Here is a 17,073-nt window from a genome sequence, read left to right as displayed (position 1 = left end):
TTGTCATCTTGGAGTCGTGCTGTGGCTTTTTGCTGTCGTGCTGTAGCTTCTTACTGTCGCGTTGTGGCAATTAGGGTTCGTGCTTTTGCCAATTTGCAATAGTGCATTTGCAATTGGGGATCGTGTTGTGGCAGTTTGGACTTTGCATTTCGCCTGACTCCTCTCGGCCCCGGTAAAACGTCCTATTGTTATTGATTTCTTCTAGACGGAGAAGGCCCAGTCCACCATGGCGTTTGCTCATCGTGGCTTAACAGGATCGAAAAGGGTGACATGGTGCCCTGCTTTGTGCGAAGGTAAAACCGATGTGAGCGAGTAGCTCTCAAATTTGTCCTGACGCACCTTTGCTCTCTTGTTTAGCGCGCCGTTGTTCCGGCTTCCTAAAGACCACCAAGCACCTTGCATCCTGGTTGGCCCTGGGACGGGCATCGCCCCCTTCAGGAGCTTCTGGCAGCAGAGGATGTTTGACCTCCAGCACAAAGGTCAGAACAAAGCCGTGACCACGATTGCCACATACAGCTAAATGGCCTACGTTTACATGGAAAGGACACTTGTTTGCGACTTAAAAGACTGATCAGAAAAAAGTGCTTGTTGTACATACCCCATTTGGAATATTCTAACCCGATCCAGCCTATTCTGATCTAGATTCTATTCCGAACGATAGGTGTGATTTATGTCGATTGATAATCCGATTGCTTAAGATATTAAAGGTAGGGCTTTCAAAATTATCGCGTTAACGGGCGGTAATTTATTTTTTTAATTAATCATGTTAAAATATTTGATGCAATTAACGCACATGCCCCGCTCAAACAGATTAAAATGACAGCACAGTGACATGTCCACTTGTTACTTGTGTTTTTTGTCTCCCTCTGCTGGCGCTTTGGTTTGACTGAATTTATGGGTTTAAGCACAAAGAGCATTGTGTAATTATTGACATCAACAATGGCGAGCTACTAGTTTATTTTTTGATTAAAAATTTTACAAATTTTATTAAAACGAAAACATTAAGAGGGGTTTTAATATAAAATTTCTATAACTTGTACTAACATTTATCCTTTAAGAACTACAAGTCTTTCTATCCATGGATCACTTTAACAGAATGTTAATGCCATCTTGTTGATTTATTGTTATAATAAACAAATAATATAGTACTTATGTACAGTGTGTTGAATGTATATATCCGTCTTGTGTCTTCTTTCCATTCGAACAATAATTTACAGAAAAATATGGCACATTTTATAGATGGTTGATATAGATGATTGCGATTAATTTTTAAGCTGTGATTAACTCGATCAAAAATTTCAATCGTTTGACAGCCCTAATTAAAGGATTTCCAAATCATTGAAAGACATGATGTTAGAAAAATGAGGAAAATACACAAAATAACGTGGAATATCGCTAATGTTTTGTTTACACAGAAATCAGTACGGCTTCCTCTTCTTCTGCTATTATTATTTCCAGTATATTTGGCCATGCTGCCTTCACATGCTCTTGGAAAGATGAACCTTATTTCAAACTGACCACACTGGTAATTACGAGTACGTCATGTTCATGTGCTTTTGTCGTAATAGTCAAAAACATTGCGGACACGGACTTCATTTTTGTTTGTTGCGTGATCAACATCGTTTCAGACGTATTATTTCATCTACTGCAAATTAAACTCCTACTGTATGTAGAGCAGATCTTTTGTGATTGAAAATCATGCTGGTGATCTTGCGGGTGTGCCCCCAACAGTAGATTTTTGCATGTGTTCCTGTTTAGGTGTGGAGTCCCGGCCCATGATTCTGGTGTTTGGATGTCGTCAGTCGGAAATGGACCACATCTACAAGGAGGAAACCATTCAAGCCAGGAACAAGGAGGTCTTCAAGGAGCTCTACACCGCCTATTCTAGAGAACCTGGAAAACCAAAGGTAGAACCAAAATCATTTTGATAGCAGAAGCTACAGATTCTATAAGCACATGAAAGAATTCGGCCCCCCGGCCAAGCCGCCGGAACCGCGACAGCCGAACCAGTAGGCATCCTGCTGGCGCAGCCCCAGCAAGTCTGCCGGAAAGGCCAAACCCCGCGCGTTCACTCCAGCGTTAACCCTTTGTACTGACCCCATTTAATTTTTTTTTTTTTTTTTTTAAACCTGTCCTGTTTAGCTGTTTGACACGGAGAATGGAAGTCTAAGTGCCCGGATAGTCTGAACATTTTAATGTTTCACATTGAGAGTCTGACATACTCCCATTGTGATCACTCAACATACCTTGTTTATTATGACAAAGCAGCGAACAGGAAGGGGTTATGGGGGAACAGAAGAAAAGAAACACAAGAGACGTAAGAAAAACAAGCTACAACAAGAAATACATTGAACATCTTGACCAATTACTAATATGTTGGTGCTATCGTCAGCTAGATGTATTTCCGGTTGACACCATTTGGGGGGCCTGTTGACCAGAGAAAGTAGGGGAGTCTATAAGTTAAATGATTGAAAGGGGTAGCGTGTACACAAATCAGCCCTGTGAACTATAACCGAGTAATTGTGTGAATCCCTTGTGAGTGTAAGCCCGTTGGCGACCGACCCTACGCCGCCCCATCGCCAATCCCGGCACCGGGACCCCCACCTGAGCACGCCCTATCACATCCAGCCGCACGCAAGCCCCACCAGGCGCGCGACAGCCACGCAGACGAGCGGAGACGCCACGCGGGTGCCAACCCAGGGCCACGGCCCCCACCCAGTCAGTCCGGGGAGGGAGGGAGGGCGGGGGCTGTGGGGGTCAAGCACAGCCCATCCCTCCTCCCGCAGCCCAGGAAAGGAGACATGCCCCCCCCCCCGGGATCCAGGGTGGTCCCCTGGGCCACCCGCGCACCCATCAACCGGCCTTCAGGGATGGCAAGAGGGGACGCACCACCAACCCCATGCCTACCCCTGCCCGGTCCATGAGCCACAGCCCCAGCCCCCCAACTGGCACGGCACGCCAAGGGACCCCCCGCGGCCCACCAAGCCCAGGGCAGGCCAGGGTCCCCCACCGGTGCAGGCAACACCCAGCCGATACACTGTACTGTACTGACCCCATTTTGAACAGTTTAAAGAAAGCTCACCGGGAACAAGTTAACAATTTATTCGTCAACAGTGATCAAAAAGCAAGGAAAAAACAGACGACGGAGAGGCAATGCTGGATCCAGGGTCAGCAAAACAACGGACACATCGAAAATGTTCCCAAGATGCGACAGTTGTTAGCTAAATGTTCAGTCTTTTGAAAGCTGCGGTGGAGTGGGCCGGGCGGAAGGCGTGCCTGGGTGTTGTCTTGGGATCATCCTTCTGTGGCAGGTTTGGGTGGTCAAGTTCGTGTGTCATCTTTCATGGTTGGGTCGTGGTTGCCACGGCAACTGACGCATGTCTTGACGTCCAAGGCGCCGAGCTATCAACTTGTTGCCTTGGTAGGGCGAGGAGGTCCTAACCCCACCGAAGAGATGCTGACGTCTTTTCCTTCTCTTATCAGGCGAGGGCTGATAAGCTGGTCCACTTTACTGTGTCAAAGAGCATGGAGTGAAGTCTGCCTAGACTATGGTTAAATGAATGTGTTTTAGACTAATGCAAATAGTTATGACGCCTGCGTGAAAAGTAACTATCCTCTACATACACAATCCTACCGTCAATACTCCAGGGGTCGACAATAATGGCCCGGACGTCATTTCCATGTTTTGATGACATTACGCTATCCCGATCAAAGACAACCTTACAGTCAATGCAGCTAGCCGTTGCTCTCCGTGGGCCGTAAGCACACTTCGTTCGCTCAGGTGAACGCACGCAACATTGATTACTGCTGCTGATTATCAGGCTCTCAGTACCCACCTAATGTTATAATACATGTTTCTGAAACCCCCAGCACCTGTCCAAGCACCAGGAAAAAAGACCTCTCAAATAAGAGTAAAGTCACTAGAGGAGTTGAGGGGAAAGCGAAATCCCAATGTAAAAAGAAAAGGGAAATTTTAAGCCCCAGTAGCGAGACCACTTCAATTGGCTCAGCTACGATGAGACATGAAACAAGGTTTACTGTGAGGTGTGAGATCAATGCCCACATAGACAAATCAGTTAGAGAAAAGTTAATGAGTATGAAATCTATGGTATGAACATGTGATAATTGATCCGTGTGACTCCGGAGAAAATACCATAATTTTTGGACTATAAGCCGCTACTTTTTTCCTTAATTTTGAATTCTGCGGCTTATTTGTTGATTTATTTGGGTTAATAAGTAACACTTTATTTGACAGCGGCGTCATAACACTGTCATAAGACTGTCATAATTATGACATGACTCTATCATGGGCATTACTGAATGCTGATGACAGATGTCATTAAGTGTCATCCGGCAAATTATGTCACTAATTCAATTTATGTCCAGCTTGGCTCTTTTACATCTATTCAAAAGTGTTATAATTTGCCAGATAACACTAAATGACATCTGTTATAATCATTCATAAATGCTCATGACAGTGTCATGTCATAATTATGATTGTCTAAGTACAGTCATATTGCGCCACTATCAAATGCAGTGTTACCAAATACCATAACTCGCAATTAATAAAACAACTGGAAGAGTAACTGAATAAATAATTAGCGCAGAACATGAATTTTGATTGCTATTTATATCTGTAATGCTGCACGGCATGCTAGGAGGCATGTTGGACAACAGTGTTGACAGCAGGTGGCAGCAGAGGTTGACTGTCTCCCCTAAGGGAGCAGTGATGGCCTAATGAAGCTTCTTGAAGCAATGAGGCTTTGCGGCAAATTGGTTCAAAAATGGTTGTTAACTTGGTCTTATACAGTCGTATAATGCCGCTGTCAAATAAAGTGTTACCGTTTAATATCTTTTGGTGTAAATATCTCATAATACATTGAGAACAGCTGCAGCTAATAGTCCCGTGCGGCTTATCTATGAACAAATGCCGTTTTCGTGCCAAATTTGGCGGGTAGCGGCTTAGTCAGGTGCGCCTTAAAGTGTGAAAATTACAGTAATATTGTCATAACGCCAGTCTAGCTTGAAAATTGTTAGCCATAATTGCCTTAATCATCTCCTTGACTTAACTTCTTGATGTCGGTCCTCCAGAAATACGTGCAGGACATTCTTCGCGAGCATCTGTCCGAGCGAGTTTACCGGTGCCTGCGCGAGGAGGGCGGCCACATGTACGTGTGCGGAGACGTCACCATGGCGGGAGACGTCCTCAAAACCGTGCAGCAGATCATTAAACTCCACGGAAACATGAGCTTGGAGGACGCCGGCTTCTTCATCAGCAAGCTGAGGGTAAGATTCAAACAAAATACAGGACAAAAAGAATGTAGTATGTTCCTTACACAACCATGCCAAAGTCTATAATCTTTTAAAACATGTTATTAGCAGGTTGCGGATAATCAGCGTTAAATTGAGTTTATATGTAAAATATGTTTTCTATGGCCGATACCAATTTAAAAAAACAAAACAAAAAACAGTTTGAGGCCAATATGCTTTTTTTAAGCAGGTTGAATATGAGAAGTTTTTGAAAAACCCACTATGAGGTTCATTTTTTCTTCTGCTCCTTCCTTTTCTAACACTGGCCACTAGGTGGTGCAAAATCACGATTAACAAAGATCATCACCCAAACAGTGAACTTAAATTTTCCCTGTTGTATCAGCTGATCATCAAAAAATATCAGCGCTATATATTCGGCGTCCAACATATCGGTCGACTTTTATAAGAAAGATCAGCACTCAAACAGCTATCATAAGTTCTTCTGTTATAACAACTATAGCAGTCGACCTTTAATAATACAGTGATCCCTCGCTATATCGTGCCTCAAAATGTGCGCCCTCAGTCCATCGCGGTTTAAAAAAAAAAAAATTAATTAAAAAAATTACAGTATGGTAGTTTAAAATGTTAAGATACCGTGGTATGACAAAGTATCTGAACTTTTTTTTACCTCTGTGTATTCTGCGCTGAACTCTTGGCGTCATCTTTGGTGGACAGCCACTCTTTGGGAGAGAAGCAATAGTGCCAAACGCTCTCCATTTGTACACAACTTCTCTGACTGTCGACTGATGAGCATCCAGACTTTTAGAGAGGGTTTTGTATCCTTTCCCAGCTTTATACAGATCAAAAATCCTTGATCGCAGGTCTTCAGACAGCTCTTTTGACCGAGTCATGATGCACATCAGGCAATGCTTCTCACCAAGACATTTCTTGCCAGGTGTGTGTTTTATAGTGGGTAGGGCAGCTTTAAACCACTCATTAGTGATTGGGCACACATCTGACTCAAAAGTTTGGTTTCAATTGCTCTTTAAGTCTTCTTAGCCCAGAGGGTTCACTTACTTATTTTTCCCACTTGTCATTGTTTACATACTATCCACATTCAAATATGAAAACCTATTCATGTTTGGGTGGTTTTAGTTAAAGCAGACACTGTATTCTGACAAAGATCACATTTGATGGTGATTTTATGCAGAAATGTGAGAAATTCCAGAAGGTTCAGAGACTTTTTCATACCACTCTACATGCATGTATAAATGTACAAATCATTGTTTTATTTCATATATATCTCATTTTTATCATAATTATTACATTTGCAGTGCTTAAAAACAATTATTAAAATATACATATACATATAAGGTGTATATATTTTTTTAACTATACTTTGGGGGACGGGGGCCATGTCTTATGTGGATCTCTTTCCAGTGCTGTTAAATCTGAATAAATACTGTAATTTCCCGAATATAACGCGCACTTTTTTTCCCCCAAAATCAACTCGTAAAATCATGGTGCGCATTATATATATATATATATATATATATATTTATAAAACCAATTTTTTTTTTTTTTTTTTATTGTCACGGCCACGTTGTGTTGAAGAAACGTATGCGGCAACCCGTTGCCGACCGTTCCGGTACGTGACGTCACCATTTTGTTTCGGTAATGCTTCACTCTAATCAGCCGAATGATTTCGTCTGTGTTAAATTCTGCTTTTTTCACTCTTCATAAAGCACAGAATTTAGTTTCTTCAACTCATTTGAGTCAGTTTATTGCAGCTCCGCAACTTGGACCATAACAAACGTAACAACACAGACTTCCTATGTCCGTCCGTCAACTATATCTGTCCCTCGGGAAACTCAAACCCAAATAGTTCCTAATGTTACTGTCGTGTCAACAGCGATGAGCTCTCTGATTTCCGACTTACGTTCTCACTTTCATTTTACTGTATCAATCCATGAAAGAAACATTTATTCATCATGATGAATAAATGAATACAGCAGCCTTTAAAAGATAAGCCACATCTGTTTGTTTTTCTCCTAGATTCTGGTAAGTTGGAGAAGTTGTCAAATCATATTATTACCGTAAATATTGTCAGTTTATAGTAATGTTTTGAACTACCAATGTGCTATGCTTGTGCTGTGTTTCACCAGTCAGTAAAATGACATTTCTGTATCTGTACACGAGCTGTTTTCTTGTATTCTTCTATTTACTGGTGCTAAAATTAGGGTGCGCGTTACAAACGGGTACAATAATTTCCCCTAGATTTTACAAGTAATTTTGGGGTGCGCATTATACACGGGTGCGCCTAATATTCGGGAAATTACGGTACATTGAACACAACCCAAAAAAATTTTTTGTAAATAAGCTCCACCTCTACTTCGCGGATGTTTCTATTTTCGCGGGGGGTTTCCATAAACCGCGGAAAAATGAGGGATCACTGTGAACATAAACCATAATAATCATATGTATGTATTTTCCGCACTGTAAGGCGCACTTAAAAGCCTTCAATTTTCTCAAAAGCCAATAATGCACCTCAATCCAATGTGCCTTATACTACTATATGGATCAATATTAATCATGGCATGACATTCCCTTTAACGCAGCTTCATCTAGGGCAGGGGTGTCAAACTTTTTGCAACGGGGGCCAGAATCGGTGTGGTGAAAATCTGGGGGGCCGACCTTGGCTGACATCCTTTACGTAGAACAATATATTTATGCAAATTTTGGCGAGCCATTCTGTGTGTCACATTTTCTTTTTTTTTCTTTTTTTTTTTTAATTAATCATTTCCACAAAATCTTGCAAATAGCCTTTGTTGCGTTCTCTTTTATCTCTTGGGCTCTTGCAAATACTGCTGCTGTAAAATTGAGCTAGCTTTAAATTGCTTCAATTTCTCGTTACGTATCTTCCCTGTAATCTTGTCGTACATGTCAGCGTGTCTTGTTTGGTAATATCGGCTAACATTGAAATCTTTAAAAACAGCGACTGTCTCTTTGCAAATGAGGCAGACAGTTTTTGCGTATTTTAGTGAAGAAATAGTCCAATTTCCACCTATCCTTGAAGCGTCGGCCGTCACAGTCAACTTTTTTTTTTTTTTTTTGTCGCCATTTTAGAAATTTGGGAGTAAAGGGTCACGTGGGGTAATGTTGCTTAGAGTGCTGCTGCCTTTTAGTGGGTAAATGAGGAGCAGCATTTAGTGTGTAAGCTACTTCATATGCTGGTAGCAGTACTGCTGACCAATTTATTAGGTCTGTGTGCGGGCCAGACATTATTGATTTTATGACACAGGCTGGGGGCCGGATGAAATTTGACCACGGGCCGCATTTTGGACATGTCGGATCTAGGGGATGCATAATGGAACCCCAACTACTACTGCGCCTAAAAATGCAGTGCACCCTATGTATGAAAAGTTTTCCAATATGCTCGTCATTGAAGGTGCGCCTTTATATTCCAATGCACCTTATAGTGAGGAAAACACAGCAATTTTCATTTTTACTTTTATTTTATAATTTGTTGATTGATGTCGGCAGGACGAGAACCGCTACCACGAGGACATCTTTGGCGTTACCCTGCGCACGTACGAGGTCACCAACCGCCTCCGCTCCGAATCCATCGCCTACATCGAGGAGAGCAAGAAAGATTCTGATGAGTAGGTCTTATTACACTCCTTTTACTACAACTCCGAAAAACAATATTATCTAAAATGCAGAGAAGGAATGCCATAATATTACTGTGGTACCTCTTCTTATGAAATTAATTGGTTCTGGAAGTAGTTTCGTAATTTGAAAATTCTGTAAATAGAGACGTGTTTTCCAAGTAAATGCTCTAATGCGCCAAGCCCCGTCAAATTCATGCATAAATCTTTTATAAGGCATTAAAAATGATCAAACCCTGTAACAAATACATGTCACAATTTGATTATTGTTACAATTAATAGCCTGAAAATTCTGTATGTTGAGACGTTCGTATGTAGCGGTACCACTGTATTCACACACTGAATGAGCATGCGCTATCATAATTTTTTTTTTTTTTTTTTTTTTCCTGTGCGGCCCAGGTGCCGGGTAGAAAAAAATATTTTTCATACCTAATCTGTACCCACAGTTTACTAATATGTACCCACAAATGACTAAACCGTACCCACCGTGGTTAGATTTCTACAGTTTAGTAAGTAGTACCAGCCATTCTTATTTTTGCATTTCGTACTCTAAAATTTAGTTACTAAGGCAATATTTTCCCTTTGAGGCGTGTCTTAACCTGAAAATACTGTATGTTGAGACATTCATGAGGTACCACTGTAATAAAAATAACTAGAATAATGGTAAAGCGCTATGTATAAATTATGCGGTGCAAAATGTTGTAATTCATTCAGACAAAAAACAAAGTACTCACCAAACGACCCACAAATCCAAAAACTCTTAAGGCAAACAAAAGTCAGGCTAACAAATCAACTTATTGTCGAAGCAGGACGAGGAACACGAGGAACTGGCAAAAACACTAACGTGAACGTGGACAATGTTGCGGCAAGACTCAACAAAAATGGGGATCTTATATAGACACAGACACGGGGTAACGAGTCAACGAGGAACAGGTGGGTGACACAGGAGGATGCAGGTTGGAGGATGCACTAGGAGCAGGCACAACAGGTGAAATCAATGGGCAATCACAGGGACAAGTCACACTAGGGGGATACAAACACAAAAGCTAACACTTTGCTGACGTAATTGCTGCATGAATTCCGATTTTTGAGACTTGACAGTTCAGACCGCCACCACATTCTGGAAAAATGTGGCCCAGATCGGATTTTAACCACATACGAAAGTGACCCAGATTGGATTTGAAATGGTCCATTTCTATGCGACTTGTCACGTTAAGACTGTCAAGTTAAGGCCTCACTCGAGTCGGAAAACTGGATTTGTGCATCAAGACGTGCAGTATGAACCTAGCCTTAGATCTCTTTCTACCAGTTTAATAGGTGCTTTGCGGGATCCGCTGGGGGTTGGGCCTGCCCCCTTGGCAGGGTGGGGTGGAGGTGGCGAGCATAGTGTCCTCCCCGGACAACCCGACCTAGGCTAGGTCTCTGGGTCTTGAGTGCCAGGGAGATGCATTTGGTACCATAGCAGGCACCATTCTCAGCCGGGGGTGGTTATAGTGGGGACCGCCACTGCCATTCTGTTGGTAGAGTCGTCGGTGGATCCTCCTGAGGCGTTTCGTCCCCTGTTCTTGTCCCCTGGCCACCAGCGCGTTGGTGTAGTGCCCGTTCTGGGATGCGGGGTTGGAGGAAGCAAATATACACTGCCCTTTGGTGGCAGCGTTGGGTCTGGCTGGACTGTCGCCTTATGACTGAGGAGCAGACTCTCGTCTGACATGGATAAAGGACAGCTGCGCTCTGGTTTGGCCTTAGTGAATTGGACGTCTATCGTTGTCAATGGCAGGCAATCAATTTATCTTGCGTCACTTCCTGTAATTTTAAGATACAGATAGTCCGAATTCCATCCCTACAGTGGTCCCTTCCGCGTAAATTGGAAGTAACCCTTTAAGTAAATCTCAAAATAACTATCCAAAAAGTCCAAAATAGTTTGTTAATGATGGAGGAAACGCTGCCCTCTGGTGGTGTGTTGAGTCTGGCTGGACTGTCGCCTTGTATGACTGAGAAGCAGATTCAGAGGTCTATGAATAAAGGATAGCTGTATTCTGGTTTGGCCTACATTAGGCTGTAAGTTGTTTCAGCTAATATGTGTTTGTGTATACATTTGTGATTAAGTTTACAGCTACAGTTTGTGGAGTTACGTGTGAGCCATTTGCTATGAGAATGGTAAATAATGCATTCGTAGCATTTAGGATAGCGGACTTTTGTTAGGCAAATTAGGCTAATTTAATCTACTAAATTTACATATCGATCAGACTAGATGGGTGTTTGAACACCAATCGTTTTGTGTCGAGTGTTTTCTAGTAAAATGTGTGTCGTTTTGAACATAAGTGAATATGTGTTTTACAGATTTAAAGGTGAATGAAGTAAAACGCTTCAAAAAGCGCAATTGTATGATCTGTAAAGCTGAACACCTTCATGTTTAGTGAGGACAGAACACGTCATATTACTAAGGTAAAGAATAAGATACTGTGAGATACAATAAGGTACTGTTTATGCGGCTAAAAAAAAAAAACGTAGACAAATTGGCGGACGAGACTCCGTAGTAAAGTCGAAATCGCATAAATTGAGTGCGTCGTAACCTTGGCTCTACCTGTATATTTCCCAAAGTAAAATACGCTATTGTTTCCATTTGTTTTATTTATTGATAATTTTTTTTACCCTGCGACACCAGAGGGTGCTTCAGCACCCCACTTCCCACGCCACTGCATAAATGTTAGTATTTCGAGCATGTCGTCATATGTCGAGACAAATGGCAATTGAAATTTTACGTCGTATGTCAATGCAATCGTATGTCGTGGTACCACTATATTTTGATCTTAGTTGCAGTACCATTTTTGGCCACCAATACTACACATTGTTCCTTTAATGAAAGTAAACAGGAGTGTAACACAGTGCGTTTGTCTCCTTGCAGGGTTTTTTGCTCGTAGGCTGCCAACGCCGAGGCCAGGATGCAGCAGCACTGCTTCAACAAAACTGTGCCAATTTTTCTACTGTTAAAAAAATGGGACAACATTTACTGTCTTGTATGTACATGTTTTTTGTTTGTTTTTTTGATACTGTTTGTGTTTCAGGCTGCCGCGGTTCTCTTCCACTCGAGTTAACCGTTTAAGTGTGCGCAACGTCTTGATGAATAATTATCACCTGCCTTCTCCTCATTGTCGTGAATGCATGACTCCAAGAGACGAGAATAGCCACTAATAATCTTGACTGTGTGTGACTGTGCTGCACCGCAAAAGGCCAAATTGTGTTTTGTCGTCGGTTTCTTTGCACAGTGCATGCGTATGGCTGACTGTTTAGCCACTAAAAGAACTCTAGTATTTCAAGTTCTACAAAGTGACTGTTGTTTAGATGACGGGCAAGCATGATAGAAACCACCCGTATGTCGCCGATGCATTCTTGAAAAAAAACAATTTTTTTCCCTGACATTGAAAGAAAAAAAATCGATATAAAGTTTGCATGCGGGTCAGGAAAAAATACGGTCCCGGTGAAAGCAGCATAACTTTTTCTCGGGGGTGGAAAATGATCATATTTCACTAAAATGTTGTTGGTGATATTACAATTTCACAATTTTTTCTAATGTAAACAATACGGTATATATAGTTTTTCATTCTCAACACTTAAGTCTCCTTACATTATGATTTATTTTGACAACTTTTTTTCTCACCAGAAAATCAAACTTAATTCTCATACATTACTTTTTTCCCCCCAAATTTTTTTTTAAATTTCCAAATATTTTGCATCCTTATGAAAATATGTCATGCGTGTAAAAATTGCAATTATAGTGTCATTGCAATACAACTTAATTATAATATTTTTTCGTAGTTCTCACAGATTTGACTTTTCATCTCCAAAAATCTACAATTACACTCGGTGAAATGATCTTGACTTGTTTCTCAAAAGATGCTGCATTTGTAATCTTTTTCGCTTAAAAAAAAAAAAAAAAGACCACTTTTTGCTCTAAAATATGACTAAAAAAATATTATTCACAAGAACAGTTTCCGTTTTTTAATTCCGACTTGTCTTCCAAGTCTGTCTTCTGACGTGTTTCATTGTAAAGCATGCAAAAATGATCTACTTGTTCCCCACTTGCGCCTCCAAAAATAAATAAGATGTTGCAAAATATTCGCGAAGCTGAAGTCTTCTTCTACAACAGTTTGACATTTCGGAGTCGGATCCTTTGCTTGTCCTGCTTTTTAGTTGGCATGTTGCACTCAAAATTGCCGTCATTTCTAGAGCAAAGGTGTCAAAATACAGCCTGCCAGGGGATCCGATCCAATCTGCCTGACAGGCAGGTTATAGCTCATTCATACGATACATACAAATTCACATGCTTTAATTTTGATGTTGGCACTGTAAAACCAGACATTTGTATGCACAAGTGTGGAAAAAACGTAAACTGAATACAGTGATCCCTTGTTTTTTTCATTTTTCAGGGTTAAAGTGTGTAAAAAAATTAAAATAAAAAATAAAAAGTCCTAAATAGCATTATTATGTGAATTAGAATCATATTTTGAGACAATTCAACTATATACAACAATTTGGCAAAGCGCAGATAACGAGAAATGAATCTTTTAATCCACCGTTTAGCCACGCCTACCATTATAGGGCTCTAGCGTCCCCAACAGGAGGATGACGGCAGCAGGGTCAAGGTTTCATCTGATTTAGAAGTCAGCCCACTGAGGGGGAATTATTCAGAACGAGGAAAATGCACGAACAGAGCCGCAAAATGTCATTGTTTCAGTCTCTCCAATATTTTTACGGGATATGCTTTTTATGGAAGTATTTCTCCCCAATAGCTAAATAAATGGTATAGTCATGACAAATAACAATCTTGCGCTAAATGGAATATGAAATAATAAAAATGCATTTATTCTGTACGACATGGGAAAATGACCCCATAAAGGTCAAAACTGTCGACTTCACCTTTACCGTCGCACCGCCCGAACGATATTTTATGCCACCATAGTTAGTCGGGCTTTCGTAATTTCGCTACCCAGGCTTCGGAGAATGTAAACAAACCAAGAGGCATAACAGCTAGCCGACACGCTAACCCGAACCGAGTGATGTTTCACAGTCTTTGAAGCAAAAAATGACACAAAACAAGCCCAAATCATTTCACACAGCGGCGGGGTTGTCGATTGTCTTTGCCGATCGGCGACCCGCCCGGCGGCGAGCAAGTTAGAGCTCGTTGTTTGCCTGCTGCGGGCAGAGGGCTCGTTTGCAGGGAAGCGGCTGGACAATGACCGCTGGACAAACCGGCGGACGTGGGAGGAGCGCATAGCAGCCATATGGTCAACACGAATACGGCGTAAAATAATGCTTTACTACACGGCGAAGACTTAAACGGTGAGACAGTCATACGAGAGCGGCTGCAGTTATGCAGCTAACATGGTAGGATGTGTCTGAGAACCTGCATGTCAGTCCATGTCAAACGCAAGTAAATAGTCCTTTATTTAAAGAAAGTTAATAGTGTTTACTTCGCTGTATTCGTGGCCATGTTTAACAAAAAGTTGCAATTTCTGATGGGGTTGAAAATTTGACAGAACACCGGGCACATGATGAGGGCAATAAGTTGAGTATAGAGGGGGGTGTGCAAACAAGCGGCCGGTCATCGGCCGAGTGGCCTTCTCAGTGGACAAGGAGCATTGTCAGCCACAAAATGCAAGCCACCTCCGTATTAAAACGTGTGTCATGATCCCAGAATTTGACATTATACAAAACACGTAGTTTACTCTTTTCCTCATCGGTCCAGTGGTCCCACAGTTGTCGGACTAGTTTTGGCCATTCTCCGTGGTGAACAGGAACGTTATGAAACCCAAAAAGGCTCACACGCCTGGTGCAGCAACAAAAGCCTGCAGCACATTGGGCTGGCGTGATGCGAAAAATAAATCATCTGCATGCTATAAAGCAATGCTGTATTGTGAGATGCTGACCTGGGTGACGTTTGCTTGGTACACCAGACTCACCGCTGTTCCAGCTATTGAGTCTGGCCACCATTCAGCGGATACAAGTTCCAGGGCGGAGCAAGCCACAGCAAACAGACAGCGAAGTGGACCAATCAGCGACGGGCAGACATGACGTTAGTAAAACGACGAGGGCAGGACGAGGGACTTGCGCGCGGAAGTAAGCATACGAGGAGAGCGGAGTTTATTCAACATGGCTAGCGCGAGACAGACTGTTGTCAATGACTCGTGTCGGTGTGTTTTTGGTCATTTAAAACCGATTTTACCGTAGATTTGAACATATTCTTGGCTCTCCTGTTCACCATCTGTGTTGTTGTGGAGACAACTTCCGACGCGCAAGAGTGACGTTGCTCGTTAAGAACACGTCACGCAAATAAACAAATCTGATTTGTCGATTGATTTTGTACCTGCTCGAGAGGCCGTTAATGGGCTGGTTCCCAGACTTTTCTCTGTGTTTGAAAAATACAGGGAGAACAGTCTGGCCGTGCCAGGCAAGGGTGACGTCACATTCACATTCGTCCTCAACCCGAGATTGGAGCCGGAAGTCACTCCTTTTTTTATGGCATGGGATTCAAAAAATTGAATGAATAAATTGATCGCTTCCACACACATCCAAGCGCGGTCCATTTCATTCAGGAGCATGAAATATGACAAGCTTTTTGCTGTCATAGGCACTTTAAATGCCTCATTGAGTGAGTCCACTCAAATCCGCTAAAGCAGCTCACTTACAATGAGTTGCCACAGCACCTGCTAAATGATGACTGACACATGTGGCGCTTTGAAGTTTTGGCTTCTCAGCATCTCTGGCAAGATCAATCCTTAACTTCTGTCAATCATCGTTAACTTTAATCAGCAATTCCAGTGCACTGCCTGACCAAGAAAAGCAACGTGGGGGGACTACGTGATCGGATCAAGACAGCTCATCTGTATTCTTTTTAATTGAAAAAAAATCTGCAATGGACTGTGGGCGTGAAGTAGCGAGGGATCACTGTATTGCGTTGACAGAAGCAATCGTATATCAGGGCACCAGTGTAGTTACTGGAATTGGCGAATTTAGTTCACATGCCAACCTGAAGCAGGACAGTTTCAAACATTCAGAAAATCCAAACTAGTGGGGCAATGGGTCCAAGTAGGAGTTAGTCGCTATGTCAATTTTGGAAATTATAGATCACTTTCAAGCCAAGTTGAGATTTTCCACATGAAGCGTTTGTTTGTGATTTAGCCGTATTCGTGTATTATGTTTATTTCAATACAAAAATGTGGGTTATACTGGGGCAATTAACGGTAGCATATTGAGCAAAAGTTGTGCTAAAGTTGCCCCGCGTCATTCCTGAGCTTGTGGATGAATGTCATTGTCTCCTGTCGCACTTTTGACAGGCACAATATCCGTTAGGTGGCTGGTGTAAAACGTGCGGTCAGACAGCAACGGAAACAGCTTCTTCTATCGTATATGCAGTAAATGTATACATTATATAGCCTCTATACTGTATGTATATATTCAAAGTGAAAAATCTCAAGAGTACCATTTGGATCTTTTTCTAAGAATGTATTTTGAATATGTAAATGAGCCCTATAGCATTCAACGATTCGTTCGAGGTAACGAGAGTCAACGCATGGTGATCTCGCGTCTACTGTATTCAGTATAAAAGTCTGTTTACAAGCACTGTTTGTCCTGACTTTGTCCAGCAGTGGCTCTTCTTTGCTTTCTTGACATCTTTATTTTTTTGCTGCTGCTGCTGCTGCTGCTCCGTAGACAAAGTGTTTGGTTACCTGAATCTTAAATGACTTCTACATGACTTCTATCAGAAGGCGCACCACTGCAACGACTGTGCATATTTATCTACCAAATAAAGTTTACCAAACGCTAATCTGCTGCTTTACTGGTCCTTTGGCTTTTTCCAATTTTCTCCTTCAACCTTGAGTTTATTTGGCCTTGTTCAGACCGGCAGTTAAAATCTGTTTTTTAGCCTATCCTGATTGGAAACGGATGGCTCTTGTGCAGGAGTGAAAGTGTGCCAGATCGGTCCGGAACACCGTTCCGATATAAAATTCGGGGGTGGAACGGTGTTTTGATCCCAAAAATATGACGGCAACTGTCAAACATCCATGTTGGAGGGAACAGTATCTTTTCTCGTATTAACCGATCAACTGTTTGTATTACTCTAACAAACTTACTATTTCCTGATTGATTATAATCT

At 41.9% G+C, this 17,073-nt stretch overlaps 1 protein-coding gene across 1 annotated transcript in view; it reads left to right on the top strand.

Moving 5' to 3' along the window:
• Positions 1-16,755, top strand: part of nos1 (nitric oxide synthase 1 (neuronal)) — a 153,227-nt gene extending 136,472 nt beyond the window's left edge. The window contains exons 24-29 of the mRNA XM_057831649.1: positions 206-293; positions 358-479; positions 1,759-1,907; positions 5,092-5,286; positions 8,794-8,912; positions 11,824-16,755. Coding sequence (XP_057687632.1) covers positions 206-293; positions 358-479; positions 1,759-1,907; positions 5,092-5,286; positions 8,794-8,912; positions 11,824-11,839 — 689 coding nt within the window. The 3' untranslated portion in view covers positions 11,840-16,755. The remainder of the gene's footprint in view (positions 1-205; positions 294-357; positions 480-1,758; positions 1,908-5,091; positions 5,287-8,793; positions 8,913-11,823) is intronic.
• The last annotated feature ends 318 nt before the right edge of the window (positions 16,756-17,073 follow it).

Source organism: Corythoichthys intestinalis, chromosome 3 (assembly GCF_030265065.1).
Source record: "Corythoichthys intestinalis isolate RoL2023-P3 chromosome 3, ASM3026506v1, whole genome shotgun sequence".
NCBI classification, from domain to species: domain Eukaryota; kingdom Metazoa; phylum Chordata; class Actinopteri; order Syngnathiformes; family Syngnathidae; genus Corythoichthys; species Corythoichthys intestinalis.
Note: the sequence above shows the minus strand (reverse complement) of the source record. Positions and strands in the feature narration are given on the sequence as shown.